At 36.7% G+C, this 22,385-nt stretch overlaps 1 protein-coding gene and 1 long non-coding RNA gene across 2 annotated transcripts; both read left to right on the top strand.

The window, feature by feature from the left end:
- Positions 1-5,218: 5,218 nt before the first annotated feature.
- LOC136046180 (putative short-chain dehydrogenase/reductase family 42E member 2) lies at positions 5,219-20,432 on the top strand. The gene is made up of 13 exons (XM_065732600.1): positions 5,219-5,297; positions 6,302-6,471; positions 8,717-8,949; positions 11,361-11,456; positions 11,832-11,892; positions 13,813-13,931; positions 15,464-15,539; positions 16,642-16,724; positions 17,277-17,414; positions 17,802-17,867; positions 18,569-18,632; positions 18,968-19,041; positions 20,208-20,432. The coding sequence occupies exons 3-13, from the start codon at positions 8,719-8,721 to the stop codon at positions 20,409-20,411; spliced, it is 1,212 nt and encodes a 403-aa protein (XP_065588672.1). The 5' UTR covers positions 5,219-5,297; positions 6,302-6,471; positions 8,717-8,718; the 3' UTR covers positions 20,412-20,432.
- A 717-nt stretch (positions 20,433-21,149) lies between these two features.
- LOC136046146 (uncharacterized) lies at positions 21,150-22,330 on the top strand. The gene is made up of 3 exons (XR_010621966.1): positions 21,150-21,484; positions 21,572-21,675; positions 22,122-22,330. It is a non-coding gene; the product is annotated as an uncharacterized LOC136046146 (long non-coding RNA).
- Positions 22,331-22,385: the final 55 nt, after the last annotated feature.

Here is a 22,385-nt window from a genome sequence, read left to right as displayed (position 1 = left end):
TTGTGCATGTCCTAAGGAATTTTGTCCAGTAAGAATGTCTTCATACTTTATAAGCATATTGTCTACTATTGATCTAGATCTCAGACCACAAAGTTCCAAGATTTTAGACACCCAAAAGTGTTAATACAACTAAGAAGAACTTTCATTCACTGATTTCAATGGATCTCAACTGGTTAGGGTTATGTGGGATACTTTTCATTCAATTAAACTTAAGTCCTCTGTGAAACAATCTCAAATTCATTTATTAGATGTTTGATTTCTGAATAGTTTTGAGAGAGGAGGGAAAACTCAGTTCCAGAAACCTTCTAGCATCAGGAAATATCTTGTTCTTTCGACTGTGTCTGTTGTAAGAAGTTGAATGTAGGTTTTAGGTAACTATGCTGAATATACTGATGAAACTATGGTACAAAGAGATTGATGATCTCTGTCTCCTATCATGTAAGACTTTATCATTTGGAATCTTAAATTCTACACAGAGTTTGACAGATAAAATGGGAAGACCTTGTAAACCACAAGCTCACATGCTTTCAGTGAATAGGGGCTGTCTCTTTCATTATGTCCACAGTAGCATCAAGGATCATTATTTCATAGTTATTTTTCTGTCAGTTAAGAGCTTGGTATCTTTTAGAGGGTGTTTCCTTCTTCTTTTCCTACTTGGAAAGTTCTGAAGATTAGGTTACAGTTTCTAAATTAATAATAACAATAGAGATGAACAGAATTTTGTAAATGAAATATAGTAGAAATTAGGACAAGGTTTTAAAAGATACTTGTACTTCTCTGTTCCAGTGTAACAAAAGAGAGCCTTTGAATTAAAAGGAAATGTAATAGGGTTTGTCTCCAAAAATGTTGTGGGTTGTTTGTTTAAATCTGCATACATAAATATTTTTTGTTTTTCAGTTGTATCTGTGACTCCTCTATCTAAGAAGCCAATGTATCATCCCTGTTCTTGAGGTGGAAACGTGCCTTTGTTCAGTACAATGAAGTATTTTTATTTATGATTTATTTTGTACTGTTTTCCTTCAACTATTGTGCAAACTGTCCCCTTTTCTAACACCTTAGCACTCATAAGGGGCATGTTCATTACTGCTATTACAAGGTGCTTGGTTTCTTTCTGTAATTTCACCCTAACTTGGCAGTGCGGTTTCTCAGCTGCCATTTCATCTGGCCTGTAAATCAGTCCATCTCTGCAGCATGCAGAGCAACCACAAATGCAAACTAAATGAGAGCCTAAATTGAAAAGCACTTTACATGGCATGTTTGAAGGCTGTACTTTGTAGTATTTATGCATGCTTTATTCCTTGCAAAAGGAAATGTTGAAATATGTGGAATCATCATACAAGTAAACACAGAGACTCAGGAAAAAGGAGGTGACAGAGTGAGAATGCTTGTGTATGTTAATTGAGAACTGAGGTATGTTAAAAGAATATGAGGACTCAGAGTTACAGCTGGCTGTCTGACACTTTAAGTAGAAAGCCTTCTTTTTTCACACTTCAAGAGAAAGATGTTTAAAGTATTAAATATACTTGTTCCAAGAAATACCATATCCAGTGGTATTCAGAAGAGAAAGGCAAACAAACCGTGAAGATTGTGTTAGTTTTATATCTTTAAACAGTGCATGTGTAACTGCATTCAGTTCTTACACAAATGTATAATTGCATTGTTCTCTTCTTACACAGAAAGATGTCTTTACAAATCTGCATATTCTTATGGCATGAGATTACAGCATGACCACAGGTAAGGTGTTAGCCTCTATATCTTACTTTTCTAAATTAGCAAGTTCTGTCAAGAATGCTATCCCACAGTATTTAATGTATCATTTGAATAATGCATACTTTGAGTATGCATCAACATCTATTGCTGCATTAATATTGTCTCTTTCAGGTGCTTTAGTAACAGTGCTTATGAATGTTTTTTTCTTCTTGTTGAAAAGAAGTTTTCCTGACAGTTTTAGGAAGGGCTGGAAAATGCCAACTGCTTTATCTCCTATTTGTAGTACATAAAACTGAAGAACAGTGACCATGTCTTTAAGATAACCAAATCTTTCAGGCTTTCAGATCTCCTCCATTAGGACTTTTTATTCTTTAATGTATAGAAATTCTTATGAAAGAATTTAAGGTCAAATAGCATAGATTCTTAAGTAGTCAGTTAGAACTAAAAGTTGAATGGCATTGATTTTGTAAAATTTAGTATAAACTAACTGTAAGTTCATTAATGTTAGATATCTAAAGACTAGTATCTGAAACTAAATTAAGTGATGTGAAAGATGTTATCCCAAGCACTAGTCCTGAAGAGTTGTACCTTTTTCTTTGATTACCTCTCAGGTAACTGAAACAAACTATTGCTTCCCAGTTTTTATAAGCCAAAGCATCCAGGCTGTTTCTAAACTTGTATCCTTTCTAGCTCAGACAGCAGCACCTCTTCATTTTAGTTTTACTTATAAACAGACAGCACCACAGCTCATAAAAATAAGCAGTTGAAGTGGTTTATGTCATGTCTCAAGGTTTGGTATACCAAAGCTATGAGCAACTTCTATAGATTCACTGTAGTCCTTTAATGATAGTCTTAGTCCTTCCATGTCTCAGTCCCTGGTAAAGTCACAGAGGCTGTGTTCATTTCCTACCTCCCTTACTTGAGTGAACACCATCACTGCATGCTGATTTCATGCTGGGAGAAGACTGAGACAGTTGTAATATCCTCATACTGTTTCCCATAAAGAACTTGAGTCACTTGAACCCAACCAGAGTCAGCGATGGAGCATTTAAGCCAGACAGCAATTTATAGTGCCAGTGATAGCCACAGACATGCAGGTTCCTAGGTCACTCCCAATGCAGTCAGCCTTTACTCCACTATATACCCTCCTTCTGCCAGCTATCCTCTTTGCTCATCAAAGCTTTTGATCTAATTACAGTAAAAAGTAATAAGATGGGAAAGAACAACAGTGAGATTTCCTGACAGCTCTTTTAACTGGCTAGACATCTGAGGCTGTCTCATGGTGAGAAGGCAATGTCCCTAGTTCATCGTTCTCATACATATTAGGACATGGGCAGAGAAGATCAGGTCTGCATCTGGTTTCAGTATAGTGCCCCATTCTCATCTTAAAATGTTCTCTTTTGGTTCAGTTATGTTATCTTGGTTTTCTTCTGTCTTTTTAATTTCTTCAGAACATGGACAAAGGAAGATCACCACCCTTACCTTTTTTTTTTATCAAACTTTCTTTTCTCTGGACAATCTCAATAACCATTTTGTGTGAGCAACTCAGTTGCCACTTCACTCCTTTATTTCCTGTTTTCTCACCTTAGCTTGGATGTTCCCAGCTCAATGTAGCTTTAAAAGAGAGCTGAGTCTTGTAAACTTTTCTGCTGTTTATAGCCCTTGGGCCATCCAGAACATGTAATCCTGCCTATGACTCAGGACAAACATCCGGCTGTCATGTTAACTCAGACTTATGTCTGCTGCTTTGTGTGAGGTTCATTTTCCTTTTTTATGCTTATGGATATTTTATTTATTCTAGCTTTATGAATTTTCTTTTCTTGCACCTCAAACGATGAACTGAAGACTGTAGTGGATACATAACTTTTAAGTAGATTTGTTGTATATACTCAGAACTGTGATATGAAACAGTAATGATTTGAGAGATGATTCTCCAAAGGGCAACAATTTGGCAATAGACTCAAAAACAAAATAATGCCTGGGCCTCAAGGTAGAATAAGAAGACAACTCTTAGCTCATTATCTCTAGTCTGGCCTAAGATGCTTTTGAAGTGACCTATTGCATTATTTCCTCTTCATTTTTGATGACAAAAAACTCAGGGGTGGGCTGAAAACTTGAGCATTACCAAGAAAATAAACTATATATTCTTTTTAATAATACCACATCCATCTGTGGTCCAGTGTTCAGCACTGGTGCCTGCAGCACTAGGTGGAAACAACTGTTCCTTTTTGTCCTGCAGACATGCAGCATCTTGTCTCAACCAGGCCCTGAATCCTACTCACTCAATTCAGATATATCAGTGGTCCTATCAGCATGCAATTTAAAATCAGCTTGTGTAAGTGTACTAGATTCCTCTGTGAAACAATGCAATTACCTTTCAACACTGCTTTACAGACTGGATGTGAGTAACGTTTAATAAACCATCATGGTACTTCAGAAATGCAAACTCTCTGTAAACAATCTGTAAACTTTCTGACACCTTCTTGTTGTTTTCCTGCCTGTTGAGTTTCCTGCAGCAATCCAGAAGTACTGCCTGTTTGCTTATTTCTGTCTGCCTGTATGAATCGTGGGTGGTTACAGGAGAAAATGTAGAAACTCTATATGAATGTCATTCCGGACCAAAAGTGTTAATGCAGCATAATTTCTTGTTGTAACTTAAGATTCTGTTTCCTTCAACAAGACATAGCAGGATTTAGTGAATAAAATATAACCACCTCTATTCTTCGTTAATATTGAAAGTAAGAGTGTGATATAAAATAGCATTTCTGGAAGCTCTTCTGAGATGTCTTCTCCTGGCCAAAGGGGAACCCAGAGCCAAATGAAAGTATTCCTCGTTGATATTCACTGAGCAGTACTGACCAGCTGCTGTGACTTGTGGTATAGTTCTTTTGTAGTCCTGAAACTGATGGAATAACGTTTTTCTTTGCATACAAAATGGTAAAAATCTGTCAGTGCTGTGGCCAGCTCAACAGAGGGAATTTTGTATTCCTAAGGATTTTAATCTGGTAAAATTTTACTCTGACTTGTCGCTCATTTTGTGATTTGAGAAATGTGAACTTACTTATCAGGTTAGAGGAGTCTAATGCAAACTCAAGGACTGAAATGCATATATATTATACTAAAATGCGTTTGCCGAGGTGTCAGTCTGTGTGCTTGTGAACACGTGACCATTAAATTGTATGTAAATTATGAAGTCACCTATGAACTTGAGGTATTCTTAATATGCCAACTTTTAAAATAGAAGTAATTTATATTTAGATCTGGGAGTGTTCCTTCAGCATCTTAACTACAGAAGCCTAGTATTAAGACACACCCGTTTTTAAATGTTGGTTTTGATTTCTCATTGTTTAATTTGACAGGTTGTGTGTTTTAAAAGTGCTTTAAAATCTCAGAATCAGAGAACTTCCATAATAATAAATAATTATTAATTTTAAATGCATTATTTGAGAATAAATCTTTTTCCAGTTCTGTTGTGTAGCAGGTAGTTTGCTGCCTGTACTTCACTCATCTTGGAAATGGGAGAATAACTCTTGTGCCTACAAAACTGGATGGAGATGAAAATAAAATAATCAAGATGAAGGAGTTAAGTATGATTCCCAAACAAGATTTTTATTTCTTCTCTTTCCAAATTTAGATTGAAAACTGTTGGTGAAAGGGAAATGAAGTACATTTCAGTCTGATATTAGTTGAGAGGTATCCTTCCAAAGTTGATTAGAATCATATAATCAGTAAGGTTGGAAAAGACCTCTAAGTTCATTTAGTCCAACTGTCGAACCACCCCTACCATGCTCACTAAATGATGTTCATCAGTGCTACATCTGTCCTTCTCTTGAATGCCTCCAGGGACAGTGATTCCACCACTTCTCTGTGCAGCCTGTGCCTGACTGCTCTTTCTGATAAGCAGTTTTTCCTAATATCCAAAAATGAGCGCAGCACTCAAGGTGTGGCCTCACTTCTTGTGTTTGCTGGCTGCACTATTTCTGATACTAGCCAGGATGTCACTGTCTTTCTTGGCCACGTGAGCACACTGCTGGCTTATGTTCAGCCATCTGTTGACTAATAGCCCCGGATTCCTTTTCTCCCTGCAGCTTTCCAGCCACTCTACCCCATGCCTGTAGCGTTGCCTGGGGTTGTTGTGACCCAGCACTTGATCTTGTTAAAGCTCATACAGTTGGCCTCAGATCAGCACTTCCTCCCAGCTTAGTGTCATCTGCAAATGTACTGACAGCGCGCTCAGTCCCCTCTTCCAGATCATCAGTAAAGATATTAAACAGGATCACCCCAGTTCTGGTCCCTGGGGAACACCAGTAGTGACTGGTTGCCACATAACTGTGAGAAAGGAATTTGTTTTCAAGCATTAGAGTTAAGACTTCCAGATTATCATAAGAACTTTTTTCTCTGTACTTCTGTAAACACTGAGACGTTTTAGTAATCCAGAGCAATTTATCTACAGAATGATGATACAGTAGTATATTTGTGTTGTCTAGTGTCTTAGCAATCCTATTACAAGGTAACAGTAAGATATTTAGAAGGATATGATGTGGAATGTGAATTATGTACAAATTAAGCCCTGCCCTTTTTTGGCTCCCAGCCCAGCCACCAGCTACAAAGGAGCAGGAACAACAAAAGGACCTGAGCACACCTGAACAGCTCTGTTTGCCTGAGTACCTCGTGTTACTAATTGTTCAGCAAGGCAAATCCCATCACCTTACTTGGACAGGAAGCACGAGGAGAACGCTGACATCCACGATTCTACCAAGGGTACTCTGCTATTTCTTGAGCTATTTTTAATAACCTGAAATGTTTAAATCTAACTTTCTGTGGGGAATTTCTGCATTTCTAAATTTGAAATGGCATTAGAGGAGCTAAGAACTCATACTTCGTTTACTGCTTAAGATGTAACTATGCATAATATGCAGAATGCATGAATAAACTTCTACAAAATCTTCAGAAACAAGGAAGTCACTGATTCTGGAAATATTTTTTTTAATATGAAATTGTGTATGTTGAAAATTTGCTAATGCCTGTTCAGATTCTATTAGTGCCTTTGGAGCAGGAGATTTCTAGCAAAAACCTCCAACTTATGTGATGCTTTCTGATACAATCTACAGCTAACTTAAAATATGAAGAGATACTAATGATGACTGTCAGCCTTCAAATATATGCAATTAACAGAATGTTTTTTAACTGACAATCTTGAGTCTAGCTGTCCTTATTGGGTACAGGAAAGTGCATCTTTTAATGGAATGCAAACTGAAATAATTTTATATGGCTTAAAGCTACTGCAAAGCATGATTTAGAGATGTAAATTTTATTTTCCATAAGACAAGAAGCATATCTTAGTTTTATTTTAATAGTTCTCACTTAAACTGTGCTTGGAAATGTGGATTATTTTTCTTCTAAGTATCAGGATATTTTTTCAACATAAGGAGCTCATGTTTCCATTGTTATGCTATTTGTTTCATTGAATTTAGTGAGCTGGCATTGGTGATAAAATAGTATAGCAGAGTGAACTGCTACAGATTATTTCCCAATGTCTGAAATCAGAAAAGCAGAGCAGAAGAAAAAGAAAAATATGAAAAACAAAATTATAAAAAAATAATGAATTGGGGACAAAATAGTCTGTAACTGCATACAGTGGGATCACTTTGTGTTTTTTCTGCTCTGTCTTTGTCACTGTGGAAGTGATGCAGCTGTCTGTTTCCAAACATGGCCAATTCTGCATGATCTCTGCTGAATGCTGATATAAATGACTGAGAGCAAAACCTATACGCAACTGTTGTAAGATTTCTACAGATAGTCTTCAGAAGTGTGCAAGCATGTTGCTATCTAGACCTATTCCCAACTATGAAAGAACCATAGTAACAATTTACATGAAATTGGGTCCATATTTTCAAACTAGAGTGACAGGCACTCAGCTTGCCTTCCACTTTACTAGGACTTAATTTGACTGTTTTTAGGTGTATATACTCTGAATTTCTGTCTGGGGACACGGAGGCTTAGATCCTAATCTGTAAAGGCCACATGAGGACAATAGGGGCTATCTGATGCAGGAAAATTAACTGCATTAATTTCATATGAGTACTATGATACTATGGATTGGAATACCAGTGATTTTAATTGCAGAATGAGTGTGTCACTAAAAAGTGATTCTTGTAGAATAAAATCATTTTTCATCCAGAAAAAGGCCCACTAAACCATGTCCTAAGTGCTGTAACTACCACTTCCTTAAACACCTTCAGGGATGGTGACTCTGCTTATTTCCTGGGCAATCTGTTCCAATGCCAACCACTCTTTCTGAGAAGAAATTCTTCTTAATATCCAACCTGAAGCTCTATGATAATCTAATCAGTCTTCCAAGTAGATAAAACAGCTGTATATGAATGATCTCATGAAAAGAAATACCAACAGAAGTTGGTAAGAGCAGGCAGATTAAACATTGTTATGTAAACCAAAAAAGTTTGAAATGACAATGAATTTTTGCCTTCACTGAAGAACTGTGAACCAAACATGAAATATAGATTTTAAAAAACAGATTCAAGTCCTTTCTCATATTCTCTAATGTTTTTCCTGACTATTAGGCTAGCATCAGTTTGACTTTAATAGATCAGAAACCAGTGAGTCTTCAAGGATATAACATTTGATTTATTAAGCACCAAAAACATAATCACATCTGTTGATGTGGTTACATTGATATGTTAAGTTCTGGTAACTATCATATCTCTAAAATCCTATAATTTCTCTACGTTTCTATATAACATGAAACATACATAAAAGGAAAAGACTATACTGGAATGTAAAAGTATCCAGATTCATTACAAATTTTACATAGAAATACCATTACCAAAACTACGAATTGATATAACTTTGAGCACATTGAGATAATAAAATAAATAAAATAAAATTTGTATAGTTACAAAAGGATCATTGTAACATGAAATTTACTGAAATTCTCTCAATTCCAGTGTACCATGTAAGAATTTACACGAGACATTTTATCTTGCAGCCATGTTGCAAGAAGAATCTACAGAGGAACTTCACAGGGACCTCCTATGTGAGAACAAACTGACCAAGCACATTGAACCACTGGTTAAAAGCAGGAGGACAGTGGTGACAGGAGGTGGAGGCTACCTGGGATACAATCTGGGTTGTGCTCTTGTCAATGCAGGAGTTGCTGTTGTTCTATTTGATGTACGAAAACCTAAATGGGAAATTCCAAATGGTGCAGACTTTTTCAAGGTATGTTGAAATTGCATATTTAACAGCAGTGAAGTAAAGTCATACTAGTTCTATGCACATAAGCAAGTTTTCCTCTTAGGAATTTTTTATAAAAGTTTTTCTGTAGTTGTTTCTAAGGACAGTAAGAAGTCATGATAACAGGTCTTTGCATGCATAAGTAACTGATTAAAAGACAGCAAGCAGGTGACCAAGTGGTCAGTTTGCTGAATGCCACCAGTGAAGATCTGGAATCCTGTTCTGAGATGTGCCGTTCAACACATTCATACTTAACCTAGATGAAGGAGTGAGCAAGGAAGTGACAAAGTTTACTTCTCAATGTAGTTGTTTGAAGTAAAAATGTGAGAGCAGAACAGGGAAATAATGATCACATAAATAGCATAACTTCAATACAAAGAATGATTAAAGAAAATAGGACTTTCCAGACTGTCCGAGATGATTTTAGAGTGGAAGATCTTCAAACTGTGAAAGGGATGGAAAGGCATAGAGGGTGACTGTTCACTGATCTTTCCAGTGCAAGAAAGAAAGGTCGTTAAATGAAATGAGGAGCCAGATCGGTATAAACAAAATAGGTTGTTTTTTCATGCAGTGGGAAAAAATGCATATACAAAGCCTTGCCAAAAGTTTATTTCCACTGAGTTTGCTAAACAGTTAAATTAGACTGAAGAAATGTTCTGAATAAAAATATATGGTCATGAAAGAGTGTTCTGGAGTATCACATAGGCTTGCCCTGTACCTGCTCTTCCTAGAGCAACCATTTATGGGCTCTGATTACTTTTTATTCATAACAATTCAATATATTTATTTGTTATGTCTGCAAGAGAGAGGGAGCAAGAAAAGACCTGAAATATTTAATGGTTCACAGCTACCTGTGGAGAACAGCAAACCCCAATATTCCCCAATATGGGGGAACACTTACTCTTTGCAGTTGCTTCACCCACTCAGATTTGGGAATCGGAATGTGCAGGCATGCTCTAGCACTTTGTGTGCGGCTCCTGTCATCTTACAGAAGCTCTAGCTAGACAGAGTATCATCTAACTGATCTGGATTGAGTGTTTAGTGTAAGAACTCTTAAACACCATCACTAAATTTAGAAATGTTGATGGCAAAGCAGAATGTAATCACAACATTCCTTTCCCAGGTGCTGGGATGCATTTCTTCTAGCCATGTCACCACCAGGTGGGAAAGTGGTGAGGATGGCAGAGGAGGACATATGATGCTGCTCTGCATGGTTGTGCAGTGGACAGAATAATGGGCCAGGCAGACTTTTAGTCTGAGCCAGAATGGCTGTTCTTATGCTTAATTTAATAAACAGCTTTTTAAAAAAAGTGGAGCAGTGATAGAGTATTGTCAACAATTCAAAAGCCATAGGCTTGATTTGTTAATAATGTACATCTGCAGAATTTATTTGGAGTTGGTGCATTGATATTAGTTTACATCTTTTTAAAGAGATTCAAGGGATATGGCTCAAACAGTTTTCTGAAAAAATTGTTACAGAATTTAATTAAAAAAGAAAATTGCTATAGTGAATTACCTACAAAATGTAACTACCATGTAAGTGAGGTATTGAGGCACACATATCTGAGGTGATCAGTGATTTGGAGATTGCTACTATTACTATACTGAGTAGCTATGTTGGCATTTGGTTGTCAGTAGGAAGTGTAAGTCAGCCATGCTTGTGCAATATTTTTGCAAACTCAGAAAAGTTTGAGTTAAAGACTGATCATATGATCTTTTAGTCTTAACTCCAGCCATATCTTTTGTTATTATTCTATTAGTTTCACTACAATACATTAAATAATATCTAATCTTTAAGATCTCCTAATTTGTAAATAAGTGCACTGTCATTTTGTTGAAATACCACACTAACTTACACTACAATTTAAGATTCATGTAGTGTATAGGGTATAGTCTTCAGTTTTGACCTTGAATGAAACTGTAATTAAATTTGTGTTTCTGAGCACTTAAAGTAAAGCTTAGATAGGCAAAGCGATTTTTGTTCAGGCAGTGTGATTGCTAACAGACAGTGAGTTCTCAACTTTGGTGATTCCTTAGCAATCAGCTGAACTCTCCTTGCTATGTTTTAGCATCATTTGGACTTGATTCTCCTGCCCTCAGGCATATGCTGCTCCCATTCAAGTCAAACAAGTTTTGCCAGCCTGCAGGACGAAGTGTGAAAATATGCATTGTAATTGAGGCTATCAAGAGTCAAATTGTTTTGCAATGCAATATTAAGAAAAGTCTTACTCATGGATTTTTCTTTGTCTGTGATTCTTTATTTAGTGGTAGTCGATTATTGTAAGAAATAGATCAGAATGACTTCAATTTTTTGTTAATAGCCATATAGAATATTGATGGTATGGCAAATTCAATGAGTTCTATCAGACAAAATCAATTTCTTTCTCATTTTACAGGGTGATGTGAGGGATTACGAAGCAGTGCTCAAAGCATGTGAAGGGGCTGACTGTGTTTTTCATGTGGCTGCTTGTGGAATGTCAGGATTAGAACAAGCAAGTACAATTTTCCTAACATTTTCTCTCTTTATTCTTGTGAAAGAAAAGATTTGTCTCCATACAGTAGTCAGAGACTATGGTTAAGTGGTATTTAGGTGAGACAAAAGTTGATCATGAAGGTTATCCATGCAGGGACAAGGGAGATGTTCCTTAGGTAGTATATGTCAGACCATGAAACTGATGCGCTATGCAGAGAAAAGCGAGGCAATTAAAAATGAGAACTGCTAGAAATCTCTGTATGTCAGAAGAACAGAAAATTTTAACACCTACAAATAAGAAAGGCCATAGCTCTTCTAGGTCTATCCGTTGTAATGATTGTATTGTGAATGTGACTTGATAAATTAATTAGATTTTATGCAAATTTTTTTATAGCTTCAAAAGAAAGAGCAGATTGAATCCATAAATGTTGGTGGCACTAAAATCATAATTGATGGTATGTACCTAAACTTTCTTTCTTTGCATTTGACCCAAACCAACTGAATTCAAAAAGCTTCTAATTGGATATTTCCTGTGTTCATCTGGCATTTAAAAGAGACTCTTCCTGCCTTGATCTCAGAGTATGATATAAAGTTAGGTGAGCAGAACAGGGCCCTAATGTGAGAAAACCTACAACAGATTTGAAATATTTCATCCTTCTAATACAGAAAATGATTAACTTTTTAGATGGAATGAAACTCAGATTCCATTAGAACAGGTAGGAAATTTGCCACTGTATTGGACTGAGGATAAGTTTTCAACCTGGACTCCATTCCTTGGCAGACCAAATCTCTACCACGTAATGGTTTATCTTTTTCCTTCACTACATGATGAAGAAGAATTATCTTTTTTCTTCATAGAAATGTGATGAGAGATGTGCAACTTTGTTGTATTGTAAATAATTAGGTGAGATAAATATTCTAAGTATATTTAGCTATTATGTTACACATTATTATATCCGTTCTCGTTGACCCTGTCTAATCTGACCCTTTTCTATTATATACTGATTTTTAAATAATATCTGCTAACAAGCGTCAGCAGATTTCCTCATATATATTCAACTCTAGAAAGAACATTTCAAAGTGTATAATAAATTCCAAATCTGCATTCTCTTTGCTTTTCCATCAAAACCCAAACAACAACAAAAATAATCAAAAAGCAAAATGGCAAAAACAGTTTTAATATAGACCCATTTTCATTCTGCCTGGGCATGACTGTGAGTTATTACTGAAAGAAACCCAAACCAGAATAATTACAGTGAATTGGTAGGCAACTCAAGGTCTAAATGAGCTGGAGGAAAAAGGTTGCAACATCTTACCTTCTTCTTACCCCAACATCTGAACCCACAGGAACATGCCCTGTCATATTCCTGTAAGCTCCTAACAATGCAAGAATCTGGGAGGAGTATGAACGTTGTGGTTCCCTGTTAATCTCCATTTTAATAGCACATTTTATTTATTATCTTCCAAATACTTACATCAAATAATTACTTCTGTTATTTTCAAAATGAGCCAAGCAGCCAGCTGGACTGACTGCTGTGTAGATTCCAAAAACTGTAACTTCGTGAATATTAATTCACTTAAACTTCAGAAGCATTGCTAAATCAAAAGGAAATGCGGATTATTGAAATTTGCAATGACATATGCAGTAGAATTTAGACACCCTACTCTCAGCTGGAATCCTTAATTAAGACTTTGTTTTGGAAATAATACTGGTTTCAGTTATATTTAGTGTACCACTGGTCATACATTGACAGCGTATGTTTCTTGCTAACATTTGTTGGCCATTTGTCACTTACGAACAGATTGACAGAGTTTTGTCATGCACACTGGAGAGAGCTAATATATTTTCTAATGTGACTACTGACCTGTGCAGATATCCATGTAACTGTGATGCAAGAAGCAGAAATGTTTGCTGCTCTCTGTCGGTCACAAATGGTGGTCTGCAAACAGGCTGCTGTCCAAAATCCCTATCTCTGCAAAGAAGCAGATGGTTTTTGGAGCTGTTGGATCACCAGAAATGTTTCTACTCATCTCTTTGTTATTCAGCTTGTAAAATCAACATTTTTTAATAAATGTTTTTCAAAAGAAAGAAGGCTTTATTTTCCCTGCCACGAAATTTCCTCTCTCCAGGGGATGATTACAGTCTGGTGGAGATATGATAGTTGTGATTGCGTAAAGCATTTGGTGATCACTGTATGAAATACTTAAACAGCAAATATTTGAGATGAAAAATTCCACCTGAATGAAAGATAATACTATGTTAAAAACATACTTTTTCTTGTAATACTTGTTTTCAGAAAGAGTTTTCCAGTTCATATATTGTTTCTCACTCTTTATTTGTGTTATAAACAATATATTTTTTTATAATGTTGTAGTCTGCAAACAAAGAAATATCCCTAGACTGATATATACCAGTACAGTGAATGTGGTATTTGGAGGGAATCCTATTGAAGAAGGAGATGAAGAAACTGTGCCCTATTTTCCGCTGGAAAAGGTACTTTGTTCATGTGATGACATGACATTTGCTGTACTCTGAAGAGCAGATTATGTGAAGGTTGATCTGGAAGCATTAAATTAGATTAAATCCTATGGAATTATTTTTCATTAATAAAAATTGACCCATGAATAATGAAGAGATACTCAAATCATTTTATATTACTTTTATATTATATAAAGTAGCCAGATTGAGGATGTTTAAATACCTGAGATGATTAAAGAAGATCTGACATTTCCCAGGAAGATTTTTAGAGGAATGGCTCTCAGGGAACCCAGCTGCTCTGTAAATATTGAATAAAATGGCCCCATGAACCTTTGCACTGAAGAATGTTGTTAAATATCAAATTCCACATCTTTATGCACACTCACTAATGCCTCTTTGATGTTTCCAAACCTTGCCTTCTTGATGCTTCCTTACTTCACCTCGTGGTTGCCCTGAAATAGTTGCCTTCTTTGCTGCAGCCTTTTTGGGAATGTTTTCTAGCTGAAATCTGTAGCTCATTGCATTCTGGCCACTCTTGTGCTTCTCATTTGTTCTTCCCTGCTCCCAGCACCCTGCCTGCAGCTAAAAGCTGTCATTTTAGACTGTACATCCTGTGTCCAAGAATCCTAAACAGCGCTTGCTACTTGTCTGTTGAAGCCTCCTGAAATAGTTAGTTCGAAATGTCAGTGCAAAGCCTGCACAGCACCTCAGACTTCTAATAAAGCATTTAAGGAATTTGCAATTAGTTGCATGTTTCTGAGCCTTAATCATATGTTTTTTTCGATGATGGCCGTGAAATAGCAAGCAGCAGAGGTGGATGGTGCAGGAAGGAAGGTGCAACTGCAGTGTAACTGTTAGCTATAATTTTCAGTATAAATTATAGCAATATAAAATTCAAGAGATGTACGAGTCACCTAGTGTGAATAAGTAATCACCAATCCAGCATGTGCTGGTTCCAGAATCCCATTTAATACACTTGGTGCTTTTTTCAAAGTTAATAGTAAAAGATAAAATTGGGAGATAAGTGTTCATGATTATGTAGTTACAGTTATGTATATATTTATAAATATATTTTGTATAATTTTAATAGGAAATTGAAACATTTTTGGAAGGTCTAGTTTTTTATTTCATATTTAACTTTTTTCCAATTTCAAAATAACATTGTATGACCAAACTTACTATTTGTTTTGATGTGTTTTTTTCAGTACATCTGGCACAAAAAATGTAACTCTTTCTTTTTGTCACAAGTGACTGTCTTTCTGAATATTTTTAACCTCAGCAATTTTTATTATCAGTAACTTTCTGTACATAAAAAACTGGCACAAATTCACTTGGAAGCTATATTTGTACAACCAAGCTGTAAGTCTGACGTTTGTTTTTCATGAAGTATATACGTGCTATATCTTCCTGTTATTTCCAGATTGATTTTGTTCAGTAGATGTCTACAAACTGGCTAGATGTAGTCATTATCAGATATAAACTTTGTCTGCCTTCACAGATACAATAATGTGATTAAAATGTTGATCATATTCTGCCTTTCTTTATAGCATTTTAATCATTACTCTAGAACGAAGGCAATTGCAGACCAAATGGTTCTTGCTGCTAATGGAACTTTACTGAAAGGTACATCTGAAACATTTGGATTTTACCTACCATTAGTAGTGCTCTGCCTTTCTCTGTTTACTGGCTCATCAATAAATAGTGTATTTAAAATGAACTGATATAAACCTGCCTTCAGTGGATGATTAACTTTTGTATGTACATACCAAGACAGATGGGAAATTGTTTACTAACAACAGATGTGAGAATCCAGCATATGTTGCCTTACTTCTTCAAATCATTGTAAAACCTTACCAACTTTACAATACATACAGGATTTCTGCTTTTCTTACCCATTCTTTCTGTCACTTTGAACATCTGTGCACTGTCTGATAAATCATTCTCATAATCCCCAAGAGCTTGCTGTCACCTTGCAAAAATAATTGCTGCTTCTTAAATAGATTGGCAATATCAGGATAATATTGACTTCTGAATTTTCAGGTGTAAGAATAAATATGACAAAAAATCTATGTGTATATGGCAAGATAAATATTTCTCCTTGCTTTTATATACATGTTATTTTACTCTTGCCAATTTTTCTGAACTGAAATTTATTAAATAAACATTAGGTGGGGATGCAGTTTTAACATCACTGATTATCTACTGAGCTAATGCCTACCACCTGTTAAACTTTCCCACATAAAAGGTGGAATTGTGCCTATTGCTGATTCGCATATAGAGCTCATTTTAGTTTATTCTAATTTGAAAGCCTCTGTTTAAGAGACCTCTTCCATTCTTTTATGATGCCATTGAGCTTCAAGCAAAATGTCTGTATATAGTGAACTGAATGCATTTCTCCTGGCATTAAGTGTGTCTACAGTTATGGAGTCATAAGTATTTAATAAACTTTTATATGTAACAAAAAATGGAAAATTCATTCAAGCAGGAGGCCTAGCCATAGGAGAGATCAGAGGGATTTTATTTTCCAGCCTGCTAAAGTAGGATCTTCCACTGCTATTGAATTCAATTCAGTTTTATACGGAGATGAAAACAACTGTGAAGCAGAATCATGTAGAATGGTCAGACTGATCCTTTACTTCCAAATGTAAAATTCAAGCAGTGTGGTTTGCCTGTCGTATGCTGATGTCAAAACTATCTGAAAATCACATTTTGTTTTCTTTCTCAGGAGGTGCTAAACTCTGTACTTGTGTGCTCCGTCCACCAGGCATATATGGGCCCGAAGAGCAGCGCCACCTGCCGCGGGTAGCTGTATGTGTTACGTAGTCAGCCCTGGATGACACCACAAGTAGTTGTAAGGGCAGAACGTAAGAGGAAGGAAGCACCTTGGCTCCAGGTCTTAACAGATCCCCCATAAAAACTGTGGAGAAAGCTTGGTGTCAATTTGCATGATGCATGATAACCAATAGCGTGAGAAATATTGAGAAATAGCAAGAATCAAGCTGTATTTTTAAGTGGAAAAACAATGCACAGTAGAAACACAATGGTAGAAGAGCTAGGTTTATATTCCTGATCGTTTAATGAAAAGAGTGGGTATTTTAAATATACTTTTCAGTTTCAGAAGAGTGCATTCTCATGCAAATACCATTATGCCATCCTTTTTCACCACTGCATATCAGGGCAATAGTCCTACATTTATAATAGTATTACCTTTTGTTATTTTTTTTTCCTGTGATGCAATCTTTGTGCTGTAATTGAGTACACATACAGCAAATCATAAGCATTCAGGCTGAGAAAAATGAAAATAATTATGCTTTGTAATAAACAGTCTTTGTGTAGTTATTTCTTTTTCAATGTCCATAGGTAAATATCCAGCGGAGACTATTTAATTTCAAGTTTGGGAATCACAAAGTTCTGATGAACTGGGTTCACATAGGAAACCTAGTACAAGCTCACTTACTTGCGGCTGAGGCTCTCACCTCTGAGAAGGGTTATGTAGCTGTAAGTAAACAACATAAGCATCCTATTCCTGTAGCCTTAGCTTTAGCTCCCAAATAAGTTTCACTTTTGATGCTTTGAGACCAAAGTTTCTCCAACAGACTGTATGCTAAATTCTCAAAATTCTTGTGTGCTTGTGCAAATGCAAGTATGTTCTGCTGATATTTTGACTCCATTTTTTTCTGTTTTGAAACATACTGAAGAGTGTGTGCACTGTCTGAAGTCATAGTGAAGTCCAGTGAAAACAGTTTGTTGAACTGATTTATGTCATTTCATTGTATGTTTCCTGGTATGTTATTTGCCAAATCACCAAATACAGCGGGTATGTGAAAGAAGGAAAATGTAATCCAATGTGTAATGTTTTTGTAATTTTCTTTACTTCTTTGACAGAGTGGACAGGCATATTACATACATGATGGTGAAAACGTCGTATTTTCTGAATGGATAGTTCCATTAGTAAGTATTGCATGCACATGTAGCTCTCATGGAATGTATGAGCCCTAATCATGAGGTTAACTAAAAGACCATACTAAGTAAGTGAAGTTAAATGCATGTTAGTTACTAAATTATCAAAGATAAAACTTAAGTCTGTTCTTTTCTCCTAGCATATCTCAAAGTTGCACCGGTTTTAGAGGAAGTTTTGAATATGCACTGCTGTGGAGTTTGACTTTTATTGTTTTAAGAGAGTTTAGCTAAGTGCATGAAAACTAATATTAGTACCTGGGAGGCCTCTAATAGTTATTGGCTAATGTTATTGTCTGCAGCACAAAAAGGAAAGCCATTTGAAATTCTGTCGTGAGTTAAAAAGACACAACATCATAACCAAAAGGCTGGGGTATTAGGAAAATGCTGAAGTTTTTATCTTGCAATGCCTACACAGAAAATGTTTTCAGGGAAATGACTTCAGCTGAACTGTGGGCCTCTGTCTAAATTTAGTTTCTGTCTTGTCACTTGCCCCTTGGAAATAGCATTGTTTCACATTTGCCATGCAATTTAATTTGTAGGGTGTGAGATGGATACCAAAGAAGGAATGGAAGACTTAACTGGATTAACTGGAAAAAGTTTAGATATATTTTTTCAATATTCATTTTTCTGTTCTTTGCCATCCTCACTTCAATACAAATTCTCTGTTATTCTTTCCTCTTATGTCCCTCTAGTTTGAAAAATTAGGATACAGTAAACCCTGGATACAGATTCCTGTTTTCCTGGTTCATATTGCAGGTAAAAATAATAAACTACATATTTGATTATTGTGTTATTTTTTTAAATTTGCTTTGTTAATGTCTGTAAAACCATGTAATGATTTTATAAAATTCATGGACTGAGGCATAGGAATTATTGTAATTAATATAATCACTTGTGCCATTTGATATTAATAATCCAGATATAATTTAAAGGCTATTAATAAACTGAATTCATCATGTACTTAATAAATTAAACACCGCATTCCAACATCTTAATGAATCTTCTGTTGTCAGTAGGACTTACAGGATGTGAAATGTCAGTGTTATCTGTTTATTGTTATCCATCTGTCTTATTAACTTCCTGTCTCACAGCTGCTGTGATGGAATATCTGCATCTGGCATTAAAGCCATTTTTTAGCTTTACACCTTTCTTGACAAGGAATGAGGTAAGTATATAATGAGAGAACGTTTATACATTTCTGATCAGAATTCTCACAAAATGCATGATATACCGTCTGGATACTGATGGTGTTAGAGCTCTGTCTTTCTGCTCAAGGCTTCGGCAGTCAATTTGTGGCCTTGTTTTTCCATACCATTCTGGCCATCTCTAATAAAATGATCAGAAATTAATCCTCACTCGAAGACTTCAGAGTGACAACATAGGGGTGCAAGACAGAGTGAGTGACACAGTGCTGGGATGAGAGGAAAACAGACACTGCATCATCGTTTCCAGAGAGCAATCCTATGCCATGCAACTAGCTGTTAAAGGAAGGTGTACAGTCTCAGTTTCATGTGGTAGCAGTCATCATACTACAAGATTAGCCTATAGGTAGAATGTTCATTAAAATAAATATAAATAGGAATGAAAAGTCAGTGTCCTTCCAACAAACCTGGACAAGTTCGTTTTTATCTAAAACATGTTTTTATACAATATTATGATTTAGAATATACATCAAAATGCTTCAATCTGTCATCTCTAGTTTCTTACCGTATTGTAGCATGTAACATAACAGGACGCAGAAGGGATTGAGTCGTAACTGACACTGTTGGTTTTCAGTCACTCCACGTTTGTCTATCAGTTTTTATATTTCTACCTCATTTCTATATCTGAAGTAGAAATGAGTGAGGCTGTGCAACTAGTAGTGCACTTTCTCAGGTACCTTGCTTTCAAACACGGAGGATATAACCATCCAAAAGTGAGTGTTTTCCAGTTCCTAGATGTGCATTTCTGCAAAACTGAGGAGCTGCACCACTGCAATACAAACCCACAGTTCCATTGTATGCATGAGTCAGTTTGGGGGAGGTGTGCTGATTTGTTGTGTGGGATTTCCTTAGTTTTTACTTGTAGAGCTTAACAATCACAAGTGAGAAACTAGTGTCATAAACTCCTTTTCCACTCTGTCCACCAATGTTGTTGCACAGCTTTGGCTCTTTGTCAGTCATATAAACTTAGTTAGCTCTGGACACAATCAGAATCTGAAATAGGTGTGTTTTTGAGCCTCAATCTTCATATTTTTAATTCTGTTGTAATATCATTGTTGACACACTTTTGTCTATGTTCTGTGAAACAAGACATCGAAGTCACTTCTGTAACTGTCCTTTTGGATTTTAGGTCTGGAACGTTACTGTAACTCACACTTTCCGAATAGACAAGGCACGAAATCAGCTTGGCTACAATCCAAAGAAATTCTCATTTGCAGATTCTGTGGATCATTATCTTAAAACAAGACCTGTTTGCCAGGAGGAACACACATTCCTCAAAACACTCTTTGCTTTTGGCCTTTTGCTAAGTTTGATCATTCTTTCTTTCTTCTAACCTCAAACAGCTGTCCATCTGTTCCCAAAAAACTAATTTTGTTTCTGGTGATTCCTGTGAAATTAATTGTTCTTATTCATTATTCTTAACATCGCGATGACTTCTCCCTGATCTTACCAAAAATAAAAAGAAGTGAAAACACAGAGCACAGTAGGAAGTTTTCCCAACGCAGTGTCACAAAACCAGAGGAACTCAATGTTGATGGTGCAGGAAGAGTTTGAATGAATCTTCACTAATGGATTACTTCATGCTGAGAATGGTTTTCTAAAAACAGTAATGGGGAAGGGCAAGGATTTGGAAGAGGAGGAGCCACTGTAGAACCGCAGCGCTGTACCAAGACCCGTGGCTCCGATGAAGAGAAGATTGTTTAAACAATTCCTCCGATAAAGCCACTGCTGCAGCTACTGTGTGTTAGTGCCAGGCATTACGAAGACCTGGGAACTATTACAACAATAAGTAAATATTTATGGATGACAGGTGGTGAGAGGACAAAAGTTGTATTTATGTGAAATAGTTCTGTTGTTCAAAAGCCATGTAAAAAATGTAATAAAATGTGTATATAAAATAATTTTTAGATGCAGTAATAAATCTCAGCTGAACCAAATACTGGTTTTAAGGAGTTTGTAGAAAGGTAAGAGGGATGGCACGTAACTGGAGGGTAGCATGGAGTTACTGCAGTCTGTCCCTGTCAGTGCAGCCAGGTCACACTCCCTGTTCTGCCCTACCCGTATTGTTACACTGCTCATTCAGTGCACTGCCATCGCTGTGTCAGTGCAGACCACAAACTCAGCCCTGAGTTTGGATCCAACCTCTGCTTTTTCTCCTTAAGATTTACATCAGTGGCTGCCTGGCTGGATTGTACTACAGAAGTTCCATGTGTACTACATGTATACATATAGTGTGTAACCCAGATGAATTTTCATGGGGTTCATCACAAGGCTTTCTCTCTGCTCTCACCAGGAAGTGGCTTCTCCCCCTCCTGCACTCCATGTGGATTGGGAGAGGTGCCCTTGCCAGGGTGAGTCACAGAGGAGAGTGATGGAAAAGCTCTGCTGCCTGATTATCTGCACTCTGTATGTATCTTGCCTTTTCATTAGCATTTTATAGGAGTTTTAAGACCAATAAGTTTATGGAAACTCATTGTATCTTTAAATCCACAGGGTACACAGGAGAGCTAACAGCATCCCTACCATAAACCGTTCCTATATTGAATAGGACAGTGACAGGAAAGCGTGAATAACCACAAGTTACTTCTGCAGTGCATGTAAGCAAAGATTTGTTTTACTCTTTTTTTAAACAAACAAAGAAGAGAAACAAATAGTTTTCTGTACGGGGAAGGCAGAAAGCCTCATCTCTGCTGAATGATAAGATTGCCTTGTCTGTACAAATACAACTGTGGCAGTGGCACTCATCAGCCCTCTCTCCTGCTCCTTTGAGGAGATGGAAGGGAGCTCAGTATTTATGAGACCTCTAATCGAACATGATGAAGTGGATAAAGCCAGTTACATTCACCAGTTATCAGTGCAGTGGTGCAGCTGACAGGCCAACATTGCAGCAGGTGCTGCGTAGACCTTGCTGCCTTTGGAATGCAGAATAAAACCCACGTGTATAAAGTTACTTCACAGCGGGAGCATTTTAACTACATGCAAACTTATTTAATTTGCCTTTAAGCTAGTTATTTATGAATCTTGTGTCTATCACTTTTATTAGACCGATAGCTCAGGACTGCATCCCAGGGGACACCGACACTTTGCAGAAGAGAGCTCAGCCAGCTGGCTGAAGCCCAGTGAGAGGTGCACCCATGGGCTCTTGGTTTTGGGTGTTCCTCAGCAAGGAGTAAGTGAGGAGCCCAGCTCCGTGGCTGCAGCGCGTGCGGAGCTGTGCCATTCTGCTCCTGGAGTCCCAAACCTCTGAGCTGTTACTTCAGGTAAGGTGTGTTTTACATCTGTACTGTAGTAGTGCTGATTAATGCTA

Source organism: Cyrtonyx montezumae, unplaced genomic scaffold, assembly GCF_038088225.1.
Source record: "Cyrtonyx montezumae isolate F1298 unplaced genomic scaffold, pur_monq_1.0 scaffold_16, whole genome shotgun sequence".
Classification (NCBI taxonomy): Eukaryota; Metazoa; Chordata; class Aves; order Galliformes; family Odontophoridae; genus Cyrtonyx; species Cyrtonyx montezumae.
The sequence above is the reverse complement of the archived record's forward strand: the minus strand, read 5'-3'. Positions and strand labels throughout refer to the sequence as shown.